At 46.9% G+C, this 15621-nt stretch overlaps 1 protein-coding gene across 2 annotated transcripts in view; it reads left to right on the plus strand.

Annotated features, from left to right (window-relative positions):
• LOC118389394 (alpha-1,6-mannosylglycoprotein 6-beta-N-acetylglucosaminyltransferase B-like) overlaps positions 1 to 15621 on the plus strand; it is a 182246-nt gene that overhangs the window by 46724 nt on the left and 119901 nt on the right. For both annotated transcript variants that reach the window (XM_052527616.1, XM_052527617.1), the window contains one exon: positions 11309 to 11459. In XM_052527616.1, coding sequence (XP_052383576.1) covers positions 11309 to 11459 — 151 coding nt within the window. The remainder of the gene's footprint in view (positions 1 to 11308; positions 11460 to 15621) is intronic.

Genomic DNA, 15621 nt, shown 5'->3' on the forward strand with positions numbered 1-15621 from the left:
AACACGGCACAAAGATGATGCTGCGTTTAACAGCCCACTGAGTGCTGAAGGGTCCTTTGGCTCTGACACAACATGAAAAGAAACAGAGAGGGAGTGCTTTTTAGCATCCCACTGAAGTGGAGGAGAGGAAAGGGGTAGAGAGGAGAGGAGTGGAGAGGAGAGGGGTGGAGAGCAGAGGGGTAGAGAGGAGAGGGGTGGAGAGGAGAGGGGTGGAGAGGAGAGGGGTAGAGGGGAGAGGGGTGGAGGGGAGAGGGGTGGAGAGGAGAGGGGTAGAGAGGAGAGGGGTGGAGAGGAGAGGGGTGGAGAGGAGAGGGGTAGAGAGGAGAGGGGTGGAGAGGAGAGGGGTAGAGAGGAGAGGGGTGGAGAGGAGAGGGGTGGAGAGGAGAGGGGTGGAGAGGAGAGGGGTGGAGAGGAGAGGGGTAGAGAGGAGAGGGGTGGAGAGGAGAGGGGTAGAGAGGAGAGGGGTGGAGAGGAGAAGGGTGGAGAGGAGAGGGGTGGAGAGGAGAGGGGTGGAGAGGAGAGGGGTAGAGAGGAAAGGGGTGGAGAGGAGAGGGGTAGAGAGGAGAGGGGTGGAGAGGAGAGGGGTGGAGAGGAGAGGGGTAGAGAGGAGAGGGGTAGAGAGGAAAGGGGTGGAGAGGGGTAGAGAGGAGAGGGGTGGAGAGGGGTGCTAGTGTGAAGTAAACAGTGCGTCTGTCCATCAAGAGAGGAACACACACAGAGAAGTGAGGACAGTTTGTAGCAGGGACCATGTCCTTCCATTAAGGGTGTGTTGTTGAACAGTGGCACTGGGTCGTTGTGCCCTGAGATGTGTTGGTGTGTGTGTGCGTGTGTGTGTGTGTTCAACCTCCACAGATTGGCCTCCCACTGAAATATGTCCCTTTTAACCCTCTAACATATGAACAGTCCAACTACACACCCCTAAAGTCACAACGTCACCGTCTTACTGTTATTGACACACACACACACACACACACACACACACACACACACACACACACACACACACACACACACACACACACACACACACACACACACACACACACACACACACACACACACACACACACACACACACACACACACACACACACACACACACACTCTCTGTTCAGTAACAGGAATATTCCTTTCAAGCCTCACCCACTCTCAGACCTGGGGTGAAATACGATGTGTGGTGACACTATATATTCAAGATGGTGGTTGAAGCTTGGGAGAGTAATGGTGCTACAGGGATGTACGCCATGCCACCCCATGCTAAGTGGAGCACCCCAACACACTGTGACATAGTACCAGCCAAGAGAAGGAACAGACGGTCCTGTTAGCTCACCCGCTACTGAATCTTCAAATCTGATCGATTTGACTGAATCTGACATTTATTTTCAACTCAGATTTACGTTTAAGAAGAATGTAGGGTTATTCATAAGACGAGGGCAACAATCGATTAAGAAGCCGTTTTGAATAACGTATTGATTCACACAGTGCACAGTCCATTAGACTCCGAACATAAACAGAATTTAAATAGTTGCTATTCATCCTGTTTCAATTGGTTTTGTTCATCTTCTCCTGGAGAGAAAGGACATACATTTAGTGTGGTAACAGTACTGTTTGCTTTATGGATAAACAACTGTTTCTATCCTATGTTACTGTAACTCATATACATAATAATTAGGTGGGTGCTTATGTTTGTCATATTTCACACGTGAATTGGAAATGAAATGTTTGCATATCCCTCTCCCCCTGAGACACCCTCAGAGAGTGGGGTCAGAGCCAGGGCTCAGCCACTATTGACAGGAGACCCTGGAGCAATTAGGGTTAATTGCCTTGCTCAAGGACACATGGACAGATTTTTCACCTAGTCGGCTCGGGGATCTGAACCAGTGACCTCTCACTTACTGGCTCAATGCTCTTCTGTTATTTGATCTTCAAGGAGGGCAGACGGGTGTACTTTAATGAACCCCTTTAATCTCTCAGAGCTTTGTTCATCTTCTTTCTTGTTGTAGCACTAAGGCTAAGACACTGATTTTCTACAGGTACCTTTCAGCGCATGTCAATATCCCTCGCAAACAAGGAAGCTCCGTATGAAACACTAGGGTCCCCCTGGGAGAGCTCATGCTAATACTGTGTTCACTGAGGATCAGCACAGAGATAAAGACATGGTTGACTGGCTCAATAGAGCTATAGGGAGTAGACTATAACAAGTAGATTGGCCTGTAGCTGGCTCAATAGAGATACAGCGAGTATCAAATCAAATGTATTTATAAAGCCCTTTTTACATCAGCAGATGTCACAAAGTGCTTATACAGAAACCCAGCTTAAACCCCCAAACAGCAAGCAAAGCAGACGTAGAAGCACAGTGGCTAGGAAAAACTCCCTAGAAAGGCAGGAATCTAGGAAGAAACCTAGAGAGGAACCAGGCTCTAAGGGGTGGCCATTCCTCTTTTGGCTGTGCTGGGTGGAGAGTAGAAACCTAGAGAGGAACCAGGCTCTGAGGGGTGGCCATTCCTCTTTTGGCTGTGCTGGGTGGAGAGTAGAAACCTAGAGAGGAACCAGGCTCTGAGGGGTGGCCATTCCTCTTTTGGCTGTGCTGGGTGGAGAGTAGAAACCTAGAGAGGAACCAGGCTCTGAGGGGTGGCCATTCCTCTTTTGGCTGTGCTGGGTGGAGAGTAGAAACCTAGAGAGGAACCAGGCTCTGAGGGGTGGCCATTCCTCTTTTGGCTGTGCTGGGTGGAGAGTAGAAACCTAGAGAGGAACCAGGCTCTGAGGGGTGGCCATTCCTCTTTTGGCTGTGCTGGGTGGAGAGTAGAAACCTAGAGAGGAACCAGGCTCTGAGTGGTGGCCATTCCTCTTTTGGCTGTGCCGGGTGGAGAGTAGAAACCTAGAGAGGAACCAGGCTCTGAGGGGTGGCCATTCCTCTTCTGGCTGTGCTGGGTGGAGATTAGAAACCTAGAGAGGAACCAGGCTCTGAGGGGTGGCCATTCCTCTTTTGGCTGTGCTGGGTGGAGAGTAGAAACCTAGAGAGGAACCAGGCTCTGAGGGGTGGCCATTCCTCTTCTGGCTGTGCTGGGTTGAGAGTAGAAACCTAGAGAGGAACCAGGCTCTGAGGGGTGGCCATTCCTCTTTTGGCTGTGCTGGGTGGAGAGTAGAAACCTAGAGAGGAACCAGGCTCTGAGGGGTGGCCATTCCTCTTTTGGCTGTGCTGGGTGGAGAGTAGAAACCTAGAGAGGAACCAGGCTCTGAGGGGTGGCCATTCCTCTTTTGGCTGTGCTGGGTGGAGAGTAGAAACCTAGAGAGGAACCAGGCTCTGAGGGGTGGCCATTCCTCTTTTGGCTGTGCTGGGTGGAGAGTAGAAACCTAGAGAGGAACCAGGCTCTGAGGGGTGGCCATTCCTCTTTTGGCTGTGCTGGGTGGAGAGTAGAAACCTAGAGAGGAACCAGGCTCTGAGGGGTGGTCATTCCTCTTCTGGCTGTGCTGGGTGGAGAGTAGAAACCTAGAGAGGAACCAGGCTCTGAGGGGTGGCCATTCCTCTTTTGGCTGTGCTGGGTGGAGAGTAGAAACCTAGAGAGGAACCAGGCTCTGAGGGGTGGCCATTCCTCTTTTGGCTGTGCTGGGTGGAGAGTAGAAACCTAGAGAGGAACCAGGCTCTGAGGGGTGGCCATTCCTCTTTTGGCTGTGCTGGGTGGAGAGTAGAAACCTAGAGAGGAACCAGGCTCTGAGGGGTGGCCATTCCTCTTTTGGCTGTGCTGGGTGGAGAGTAGAAACCTAGAGAGGAACCAGGCTCTGAGGGGTGGCCATTCCTCTTTTGGCTGTGCTGGGTGGAGAGTAGAAACCTAGAGAGGAACCAGGCTCTGAGGGGTGGCCATTCCTCTTTTGGCTGTGCTGGGTGGAGAGTAGAAACCTAGAGAGGAACCAGGCTCTGAGGGGTGGCCATTCCTCTTTTGGCTGTGCTGGGTGGAGAGTAGAAACCTAGAGAGGAACCAGGCTCTGAGGGGTGGCCATTGGCTGTGCTGGGTGGAGAGTAGAAGAGTACATGGCCATTAAGGCCAGATCGGTCTTTAAGATGTTCAAATGTGCATAGATGACCAGCAGGGTCAAATAATAATAATCACAGTGGTTGTAGAGGGTGCAACAGGTCAGCACCTCAGCAGTAAATGTAAGTTGGCTTTTCATAGCTGAGCATTCCGAGGGCTAGACAGCAGGTGAGAGAGAGAGAGAAGGAGAGGAGAGAGAGAGAGAGAGAGAGAGAGAGAGAGAGAGAGAGAGAGAGAGGGAGAGAGAGAGAGAGAGAGAGAGAGAGAGAGAGAGAGTGTGTCGTAAACAGCAGGTCAGAGACAAGGTACCACGTCCAATGAACAGGTCAGGGTTCTACAGGCAAGACAGCAGAAACTGGATCAGCAGCAAGACCAGGTGGACTGAGGACAGGGACAGCCAGGAGTCATCAGGCCAGGTAGTCCTGAGGCACGGTCCTAGGGCTCAGTAGACTGGCTTGTAGCTGAATCTGGATACACTCTTGGAAAAAAGGGCAACTTTCTACCTGGAACCAAAAGGTTTCGACCAGAAACCGAATAGGTTTCTTCAAAGGGTTCTCCTATGGGTACAGCCGAAGAACCCTTTAAGGTTCTAGACAGCACTTTTTATTCTAAGATTGTACTACACTGACATGAGGCTATAACTCTAAGAGCTACAGCACTTGGAGTGGACTGACCTGTAGCTGACTCTGAGGGAATTGCCTGATTGTGGATGTCTCTCCGGGGATGCAGCAATTACAGTGGATTGACTTGTAACTGACCCTACAGCATGTCGATGACCTATAGTTGACTGTTGAGCTAATGTATTCAGACTCCCTAGTGGAATGTTCATGTTAATGATTTGACCTCTAATATGTGAGGTAATTACCAACGGGCTGCGTGGTCACATTGTGCCTTTGGGCGATTCCACGCGAGCGAAAAACATTTTTTTATGACTCAGATTGTTCTGGCAATTCTCACATACAAACTTCATTGGGAGGAATGTTAGAAATGCTTTTTAAAACTTTTTGTATCGCAAACCGACCTGCCTCGTGTAAGACACTGATCTGTGAACCGTACATGATACAGACGACACCACGGTGTAGTTCTGCTCTTTTATAGTGTGCTCTATCATAAGGAGCATGTCTCGATTCTGAAAAAAGAAAACGACGTCGTATTCAGTTATTCAACGTTAGACATCTTGTTTAAAACGCTACCCTCTACAACAACATACAAGTTCCATAGTGGGCTCTCTGCTAATTCTAAAGGTATGATCAATTCTATGAGCCCCACCAACACCATGAATGGGAAAATGGATTCAAAAGGAAATTTAACTTGCCGACTGACCAATCTTAAAGCTGTGATTGGTTAATTGCCTATAATTGAAATATAAATATGTATAAAATTGGTCATATCATTAAAAGTACCAGAGAACCCACTCTGGACATTTGACGTGTTTGAACAATATGTCTAAAACTAAGCTAAATCAAGAAGGGTCGTTTTGAGATATTTGTTTATTTTATGTTGAATAAATGATTGTGGGAATGTGTATTTCAGAGTCTAGACATGCATACTTGAGAGAACACGACAAGGAGTATAATGACACCATGAAGTCGTCTGTATCATGTGCGGTTCACAGATCATCGTGTCTTACAGGATGCATGTACTGTATAGGTCTAAAAAAGGGCCTGAAATGACCAATTTCATCATGACTTTCTCAAACATTTGTGTGATACAAATGTAAAAAGCATGTTAAACATCCTTCCTCCCTATGAAGGAACGTGAGATGCAGTTACCCAAGAAATATTGTGTGCTGCCGCTGGCCTGGTAACGCCACTTTACTAACTGATCCAGGATCAGTGTGTGGTTTGCTCTTAAAACTACTGTTAACTGGTAGACTACCCATTGACAGTCATCTTCAATTTAACCACCAGACCGTTGAACTAAGCTTCTGGCTGGATCACAAATGCCTTTTTAATTGGCATTTAGTTAATAAAAATAACCTAAATTCCCTCCATTACATTGTTATAATGACCCTTTTAACACAGCAGCCAATGAGATCCAATGGAGTGTTTCCATGTACCAATATGATCGCAGGAAGACATTTCCGTGTCCAAATGACCATCGCGATCATTACGGCTCGTCAGGAGTCAATGACAGCTAGGACGGTCGTCAAGGTAACACGTCACACGGTGATGGGTTGACACGGCGATGCGTTAGGACCCCAAGGACACTATGTCACTCACTGTCACACAGGGGCCTCATCTGTCACCGTGGAGGGAGATAACTACCGGATTGCGTGGGGGGGAGAAAGAGAGGCAATGAGACGGATTCTTGAAGAGAGTAGTGAGAGTTCAAAGAGAGGTGGGGAGAGAGGGAGTGAGAGGGAGTGAGAGAGGGAGAGATAATAGGCAGAAAAGAAAGACAGAAAGAAAGACAGAAAGAAAGACAGAAAGACAGAAAGAAAGACAGAAAGAAAGAAAGAAAGAAAGAAAGAAAGAAAGAAAGAAAGAAAGAAAGAAGATTAGGGAGAGGGGAGAGAGATAGTATGGAGAGAGGGAGAAAGAGAGATAGATGGTGAGGAGAAAAGTGAGTGAGAGAGATAATAGGTTGCCATGGAAAGAAAAAATGGTGACCTTCTCTCGCAGCTCTCCTGTAGAGGACTTAATCTGCTGTAATTACCTGGCAAGTCAATAGGACTGGAGTGTGATGGCGGAGAGGCCTCACACCAGGTGACTACCATGACAGTCACACCTCATACCCACTGGCATGATAATAGAGCAGACAAGAATATACAGTGACCTCTCTGTCTTAAAGGGAATGGTCTCAGATACTTTAAGTCATAGGGTTGTATGCCACAGGGCAGTGGTGTGAAGTACTTAAGTAAAACTACTTTAAAGTACTACTTAAGTAGTTTTTTCTGGTATCTGTACTTTACTTCACTATTTATATTTTTGACAACTTTTACTTTCACTTCACTACATTCCTAAAAAAAATATTGTACTCTTCACTCCATACATTTTCCCTGACACCCAAAAGTACTCGTTACATTTTGACAGGAAAATGGTCCAATTCACACGCTTTTCTAGAAAACATCCCTGGTCATCCCTACTGCCTCTGATCTGTTATTAAACACATTAGACTCATTAAACACAAATGCCTTGTTTGTAAATGATGTGTGAGTATTGGAGTGTGCCCCTATCTATCCATCAATAACCAAATAATAAAATAAAAACATGTGCAATCTGGTTTGTTAAATATAAGGAATTTGAAATTATTTATACTTTTACTTTTGCATTTGATACTTTAGTACAGTTTAGCAATTCCATGTACTTTTGATACTTGTGTATATTTATAACCAAATACTTTAAGACTTTTACTCAAGTAGTATTTTACTGGGGGACTTGAGTCATTTTCTATGAAGGTACAGTATATATATATATATATATATATATATATAGATATTTCCATGACAAAAACAGTCCATGTGACTCCAGGTGAAAGCTATAAACCCTTATTGATGTCACTTGTTAAATCCACTTCAATCAGTGTAGATGAAGGGGGGGGATTTTTACGCCGTGAGACAATAGAGAAATGGATTGTGTACGCATGGGGTATGGTAGTAGATGTCAGGGGTACCGGTTCGAGTGGAACTGCAACACTGCTGGGTTTTTCACGCTCCACGTGAGCCAGCATCCCTGTGTAACGCTTTTGACACCTTGTAGAGTCCATTCCCTGACAAATTGAGGCTGTTCTGAGGGCAAAATGGGGTGCAACTAAAAATCAGGAAGGTGTCCCTAATGTATAGTGCATTCGGAAAGTATTCAGACTCCTTCACTTTTTCCACATTTTGTTACGTTACAGCCTTAATATAAAATTGATTCAATAGTTTTTCCCCCCTCATCAATCTACACACAATACCCCATAATGACAAAGCAAAAACGGAAATATCAGATTAACATAAGTATTCAGAACCTTTACTCAGTACTTTGTTGAAGCACCTTTAGTAGCGGTCAAAGCCTCAGGTTTTCTTGGGGATGACGCTACAAGCGTGACACACCTGTATTTTGGGAGTTTCTCCCATTCGTCTCTACAGATCCTTTCAAGCTCTGTCAGGTTGGATGGGAAGCACAGCTATGTTCATGTCTCCAGAGATGTCCGATCGGGTTCAAGTCCAGGCTCTGGCTGGGCCGCTCAATGACATTCAGAGGCTTGTCCCGAAGCCACCCCTGCTGTGTGCTTAGGTTTGTTGTCTTGTTGGAAGGTAAACCTTTGCCCCAGTCTGAGGTCCTGAGCGCCCTGGAGTAGGTTTTCATCAAGGATCTTTATGTATTTTGCTCTGTTCATCTTTCCTTCGATCCTGACTTCTCTCCCAGTCCCAGCTGCTGAAAAACACCCCCACAGCATGATGCTGCCACCACCATGCTTCACCGTAGGGATGGTGCCAGGTTTCCTCCAGACGTGAGGCTAGGCATTCAGGCCAAAGAGTTCAATCTTGGTTTCCTCAGACCAGAGAATCTTGTTTCTCATGGTCTGAGAGTCTTTAGGAAAATTCCAAGCTGGCTGTCATGTGCCTTTTACTGAAGAGTGGCTTGAGTCTGGCCACTCTACCATAGAGGCCTGATTGGTGGAGTGCTCCAGAGATGGTTGTCCTTCTAGAAGGTTCTCCCATCTCCACAGAGGAACTCTGACGCTTTGTCAGAGTGACCATCGGGATCTTGGTCACCTCCCTGACCAAGGCCCTTCTCACCCGATTGCTCAGTTTGGCCCGACGGCCAGCTCAAGGAATAGTCTTGGTGGTTCCAAACTTCTTCCATTTGAGAATGATGGAGGCCACTGTGTTCTTGGAGACCTTCAGCGCTGCAGAAATGTTTTGGTACTCTTCCCCGGATCTGTGCCTCGCCACAATCCCGTCTTGGAACTCTACGGACAATTCCTTCCTCATGGCTTGGTTTTTGCTCTGACGTGCACTGTCATCTGTGGGACCTTATATAGACAGGTCTGTGCCTTTCCAAATCATGTTGAATCAATTGAATTAATCACAGGTGGACTCCAATCAAGTTGTAGAAACATCTCAAGGATAATCAATGGAAACAGGATGCACCTGAGCAAAATTGTGAGTCTAATGGCAAAAGGTCTGAATACTTATGTAAATAAGGCAGTTCTGTTTTTTTATACATTTGCTAAAAAAAAAAAAAACTGTTTTCGCTTTGTCATTATGGGATATTGTGTGTAGATTGATGAGTATAAATTTGTATTTAATCCATTTTACAATAAGGCTTTAACTTAACAAAATGTGGAAAAAGTGAAGGGGTCTGAATTCACTGTACCCACTGAACAAAAATATAAATGCAACATGTAACAATTTCAAAGATTTTACTGAGTTAAAATGCATAAAAGGAAATCAGTCAAATTAGGCCTAATCTATGGATTTCACATGACTGGGCAGGGGTGCAGAAACGGTCCCCGGGTGAAGAAGCCGGATGTGGAGGTCCTGGACTGGCGTGGTTATACGTGGTCTGCGGTTGTGAGGCCGGTTGGACGTACTGCCAAATTCTCTAAAACAACGCTGGAGGCAGCTTATGTTAGAGAAATTAACATTCAGTTCTCTGGCAACAGCTCTGGTGGACATTCCTGCAGTCAACATGCCAATTACATGCTCTCTCAAAACTTGTGGCATTGTGTTGTGTGACAAAACTGCACATTTTAGAGTGGCCTTTTATTGTGCCCAGCACAAGGTGCACCTGTGTAATGATCATGCTGTTTAATCAGCTTCTTGTTATGCCACACCTGTCAGGTGGATGGATTACCACTAACAGCTATGTAAACAAATGTGTGCACAACATTTAAGAGAAATAAGCTTTTTGTGTGCATGGAATTTTTCTGGGATTTTTTATAACAGCTCATGAAACATGGGACAAACGCTTTACATCTTGTGTTTATATTTTAGCTCAGTGGATATAGTTCCAATTGTCCAGTTAGTTAGAGCATGGTGGATGTGTAGCACATGGGTAGCACAGCGAATAGCTAGCTTTTCACGTGGCGCCGACTGGTAAGGCAAGGCCCTCTTTTAAATACCTCAAGATGTGTTATTGCACATTGTGTCAATGAAGGTTTGCCGGAAAGGTATCTTATTCATCTTCAGAAAATATTCATTGCATTGTAATCCTTAAATGTTATTTCAGACAGTCTGGCCCAATATGTTGTCTGGCGGTGTTTTATATAGAGCTGTTGTCTAAGCAGATTGATTGTGTATATGACCTTGGGTTGTCTAGCCAGCAACCACCACATAATCCTATAAAGAGAAGCGGAACAGTCAAAGCATCAAGAGGATAAAGAGCCTGGCCTGACACACACACACACACACACACACACACACACACACACACACACACACACACACACACACACACACACACACACACACACACACACACACACACACACACACACACACACACACACACACACACACACACACACACACACACACACACACATATATGAACACACGCACACGCACACACGCACGCACGCACGCACGCACGCACGCACGCACACACACACACACACACACACACACACACACACACACATATGACCACACGCACACGCACACACACACACATATGAACACACAAACACACACACACACATATGAACACACACACACGCACACACACACACACACGCACACACACACATGAACACACGCATACACACACACACACACGCATACACACACGCACACGCACGCACACACACACACACACATGAACACACGCACACGCACACACACGCACACACGAACACACGCATACACACACGCATACACACACACACACACACACACACACACACACACACACACACACACACACACACACACACAAACACAGTGTCTGCACCTACGACCTCTCTGATTCACTAGGGTGAAATAAATACAGCCGTGGTTACACGTAATTGCATCCCCCGGAGTGCGGGGAATGTCAACACGATTAGTTCCACGTCATAGTTTCGTAACTCAGGCCTTTGCGGCAGTGTGTACCATTATAAATTATACTCTAGGTGGTAGGAAGTCTGGGAGTACTTAATGTACTCAATGTTTTAGCCTGAGCTAGGCAAGCAAAGTATGCTGCTAGCACAGGAAGCTATAGGGCAGAAAGAGAAGGATGCTTTACTTAATGATATGAATTGGAGACTGGGCTTGGCTAAATAGGAAGCGTTCCGTGCTCTCTTGTTATTGAGCTTTTATCGTTTGTTTACTACCTCTTACTTTCTCTCTCTCTCTCTCTCTGCAGTGATGGGGGGAGTGGAGTCTCGTGGGGTGCTCAGGAAGATCAGTGACATGCTGGAGGTGATCCTGAAGAGGATGGACAGTCTCTCCAAACTGGACAACAGCACCACCAGAGACACCCGCCGTCTGGATGAACTCAGCTCGGCCATCAACAGGTATGGTCTGGATGAACTCAGCTCGGCCATTAACAGGTACGGTCTGGATGAACTCAGCTCGGCCATCAACAGGTATGGTCTGGATGAACTGGAGGTACGGTCTGGATGGACTCAGCTCGGCCATCAACAGGTACGGTCTGGATGAACTCAGCTCGGCCATTAACAGGTACGGTCTGGATGGACTCAGCTCGGCCATCAACAGGTACGGTCTGGATGAACTCAGCTCGGCCATTAACAGGTATGTTACTAGATGAACTCAGCTCGGCCATCAACAGGTATGGTCTGGATGAACTGGAGGTACGGTCTGGATGAACTCAGCTCGGCCATCAACAGGTACAGTCTGGATGAACTCAGCTCGGTTATCAACAGGTACGGTCTGGATGAACTCAGCTCGGCCATCAACAGGTACGGTCTGGAGGAACTCAGCTCGGTCATCAACAGGTACGGTCTGGATGGAGTGGTGGGCTTAGGACAGACCTTCATTGTCTTCCCTTTTTCTCACTCACTCTTTCCTCCTCTCTTGTTGCCCGTCCTCCTCTATGCTCTTGTTTGTTTTCCTCGTCAGTTCTTCCTCCTTTTCTTCCTCCTCATCTTTTTTCTCCTCTCTGGTTATTCTCTTCATACCCTTCTCTTTCTCTCCTCTTTTGGCTACCAGGCAGTCTTGCCTGATCTCAGCAGCTTTACTATTTGATACAGGAAACAGGGTTGTCTGATCTTGTCACTATCTTCTTCCCAGCACAGATCCTCTTTCAGTCCCTCTGTCCCACCAATGTCCAATTTGACTGTATGTGCTCTCCTTTCAATCCCTTTAACTGCATTTCACATTCAACTTCTAAGGGTCAGGTTCAAATCTGTGGAAGGACAGTGACAGGACAGACAATGAAAGAGGAATGCCAGCTAGGAAGGCCTAGGCTAGGAATGGCACATACAATGGGCTGAACCAAAGCTGCCGCGGGGCATACATGCATGTGGTCCAGGAGCCGAGAACGTTACCGCTCCATCAGACTCCGGCTCTAGAATCCCTTGTGTCTATAGCCACCAGAATCAGGCCTGGTTAAATAATGCCAGACGAACACTTCGGTTCAGCACTGCATGTGAAAATGGGAGCGGAGGGTGTGATATGTATTGTCTGGAGCAGATGTTAACTTGAATCAATATCTGGTCATGTTCCTCTCTTGCGTAAAGACTGTTTCACTCTACCTACTAATTTGAGCCAGTTTGCTACAACCGGAAAATATTCCTGCAGCAACAACAAATGTCATTTGTTATGTGAATTATAAATAACCCCCTAGAGTCGATTGACACACCAGTGCGTCAATCTAAGTTACAACAACAAAAATCCCCATCAAAATCAGTCAGTTTAAGCTAAAGATATCTGTTTCTTTGCATTGGGCGTGTCTCAATCCACCACATCCGCCCGTGTCGCACGTCCGTATCTGCTGTGAAAGGAGGCGGAGCTAGAGCAGTGTTTGTCAGACCATGAGACATCCCGAATGTCTTCTCACGTAAACGTCTGCAGTGTACGAACGGTTTAACCTCACGGCTTAACGAACGGTTTAACCTTTGACCCCCCACAAGTGTCAGGAGACCCGTCTAAAGTTGGTACCATCGTTGTGCCAACTTCTGTTTGGAAGCTTCCGAACCGTTTGGGCTACAAACTAACGGGAAAGGGGGGATTCTCACAAACACGAGGGTGTTCTCCGTTCTGCTCTACGAACCCTAAAGTGTCACAGGACTCTTCTGAAGGTAACCTGTAATAGTTTAAAAAAACGAATGGAAGTATGAAGGTAGTTTTGTGCCTAACCCCAAAAAAGAGGTTAAATATGTGTAAAAATAAATAAATATCTATATACAGTACCAGTCAAAAGTCTGGATACACCTACTAAGGATAGGGTTTTTCTTTCAAATATGTTTTGATTTCTTTAACACGTTTTTGGTTACTACATGATTCCATATGTGTTATTTCATTGTTTTGATGTCTTCACTATTATTCTACAACATAGAAAATAGAGATAAATAAAGAAAAACCTTTGAGTGAGTAGGTGTTTCCAACCTTGTAATATCTATGTATATCATCATGTTTCTTTTTTAATGGCCAAATGAATCAGTCAGTTAATCAATAATGCATTTCCATCTACTGTATGGTCAATGCATTTTTAATTACTGGAGGTAGTGTGAGTACAGTTACTCTGCTTTGTAATATCCCTGTTGAGTTGTCATGGTGACCTAAAGAGCTGAGCTGTCATTGGACCAGATCCCTTGAGTGGCCCCCAGGGAGAGTTTGGCCCCAGGCAAGGTGTCCCTATGGCCCCTAAGGCTTAGAACTCTGTGACTTGGTGATGTGCCCTCTAAAACACATGACCTACACCACTCTATGTATCTGTCACTATGGGACTGTGCTAACAGACATGAGTAAGAAAGGGAGAGAAAAGAGAGTGATAGGGGAGAGGTGAAGGGAGAGAAAAGAGAGCGATAGGGGAGAGGGGAAAGGAGAGAAAAGAGAGCGATAGGGGAGAGGGGAAGGGAGAGAAAAGAGAGCGATAGGGGAGAGGGGAAGGGAGAGAAAAGAGAGTGATAGGGGAGAGGGGAAGGGAGAGAAAAGAGAGTGATAGGGGAGAGGGGAAGGGAGAGAAAAGAGAGCGATAGGGGAGAGGGGAAGGGAGAGAAAAGAGAGCGATAGGGGAGAGGGGAAGGGAGAGAAAAGAGAGCGATAGGGGAGAGGGGAAAGGAGAGAAAAGAGAGTGATAGGGGAGAGGGGAAGGGAGAGAAAAGAGAGCGATAGAGGAGAGGGGAAGGGAGAGAAAAGAGAGCGATAGGGGAGAGGGGAAGGGAGAGAAAAGAGAGCAATAGGGGTGAGGGAAAGGGAGAGAAAAGAGAGCGATAGGGGAGAGGGGAAAGGAGAGAAAAGAGAGTGATAGGGGAGAGGGGAAAGGAGAGAAAAGAGAGTGATTAGGGGAGAGGGGAAGGGAGAGAAAAGAGTGATAGGGGAGAGTGGAAAGGAGAGAAAAGAGAGCGATAGGGGAGAGGGGAAGGGAGAGAAAAGAGAGCGATAGGGGAGAGTGGAAAGGAGAGAAAAGAGAGCGATAGGGGAGAGGGGACAGGAGAGAAAAGAGAGCGATAGGGGAGAGGGGAAGGGAGAGAAAAGAGAGAGATAGGGGAGAGGGGAAGGGAGAGAAAAGAGAGTGATAGGGGAGAGGGGAAGGGAGAGAAAGGAGAGCGATAGGGGAGAGGGGAAGGGAGAGAAAAGAGAGCGATAGGGGAGAGGGGAAAGGAGAGAAAAGAGAGCGATAGGGGAGAGGGGAAGGGAGAGAAAAGAGAGCGATAGGGGAGAGGGGACAGGAGAGAAAAGAGAGCGATAGGGGAGAGGGGAAGGGAGAGAAAAGAGAGAGATAGGGGAGAGGGGAAGGGAGAGAAAAGAGAGTGATAGGGGAGAGGGGAAGGGAGAGAAAAGAGAGCGATAGGGGAGAGGGAAAGGGAGAGAAAAGAGAGTGATAGGGGAGAGGGGAAAGGAGAGAAAAGAGAGTGATAGGGGAGAGGGGAAAGGAGAGAAAAGAGAGCGATAGGGGAGAGGGGAAGGGAGAGAAAAGAGAGCGATAGGGGAGAGGGGAAAGGAGAGAACAGAGAGCGATAGGGGAGAGGGGAAAGGAGAGAAAAGAGAGTGATTAGGGGAGAGGGGAAGGGAGAGAAAAGAGTGATAGGGGAGAGTGGAAAGGAGAGAAAAGAGAGCGATAGGGGAGAGGGGAAGGGAGAGAAAAGAGAGCGATAGGGGAGAGTGGAAAGGAGAGAAAAGAGAGCGATAGGGGAGAGGGGACAGGAGAGAAAAGAGAGCGATAGGGGAGAGGGGAAGGGAGAGAAAAGAGAGAGATAGGGGAGAGGGGAAGGGAGAGAAAAGAGAGTGATAGGGAGAGGGAAGGGAGAGAAAGGAGAGCGATAGGGGAGAGGGGAAGGGAGAGAAAAGAGAGCGATAGGGGAGAGGGGAAAGGAGAGAAAAGAGAGCGATAGGGGAGAGGGGAAGGGAGAGAAAAGAGAGCGATAGGGGAGAGGGGACAGGAGAGAAAAGAGAGCGATAGGGGAGAGGGGAAGGGAGAGAAAAGAGAGAGATAGGGGAGAGGGGAAGGGAGAGAAAAGAGAGTGATAGGGGAGAGGGGAAGGGAGAGAAAAG

This window comes from Oncorhynchus keta, chromosome 10 (assembly GCF_023373465.1).
Source record: "Oncorhynchus keta strain PuntledgeMale-10-30-2019 chromosome 10, Oket_V2, whole genome shotgun sequence".
In the NCBI taxonomy this organism is placed as follows: domain Eukaryota; kingdom Metazoa; phylum Chordata; class Actinopteri; order Salmoniformes; family Salmonidae; genus Oncorhynchus; species Oncorhynchus keta.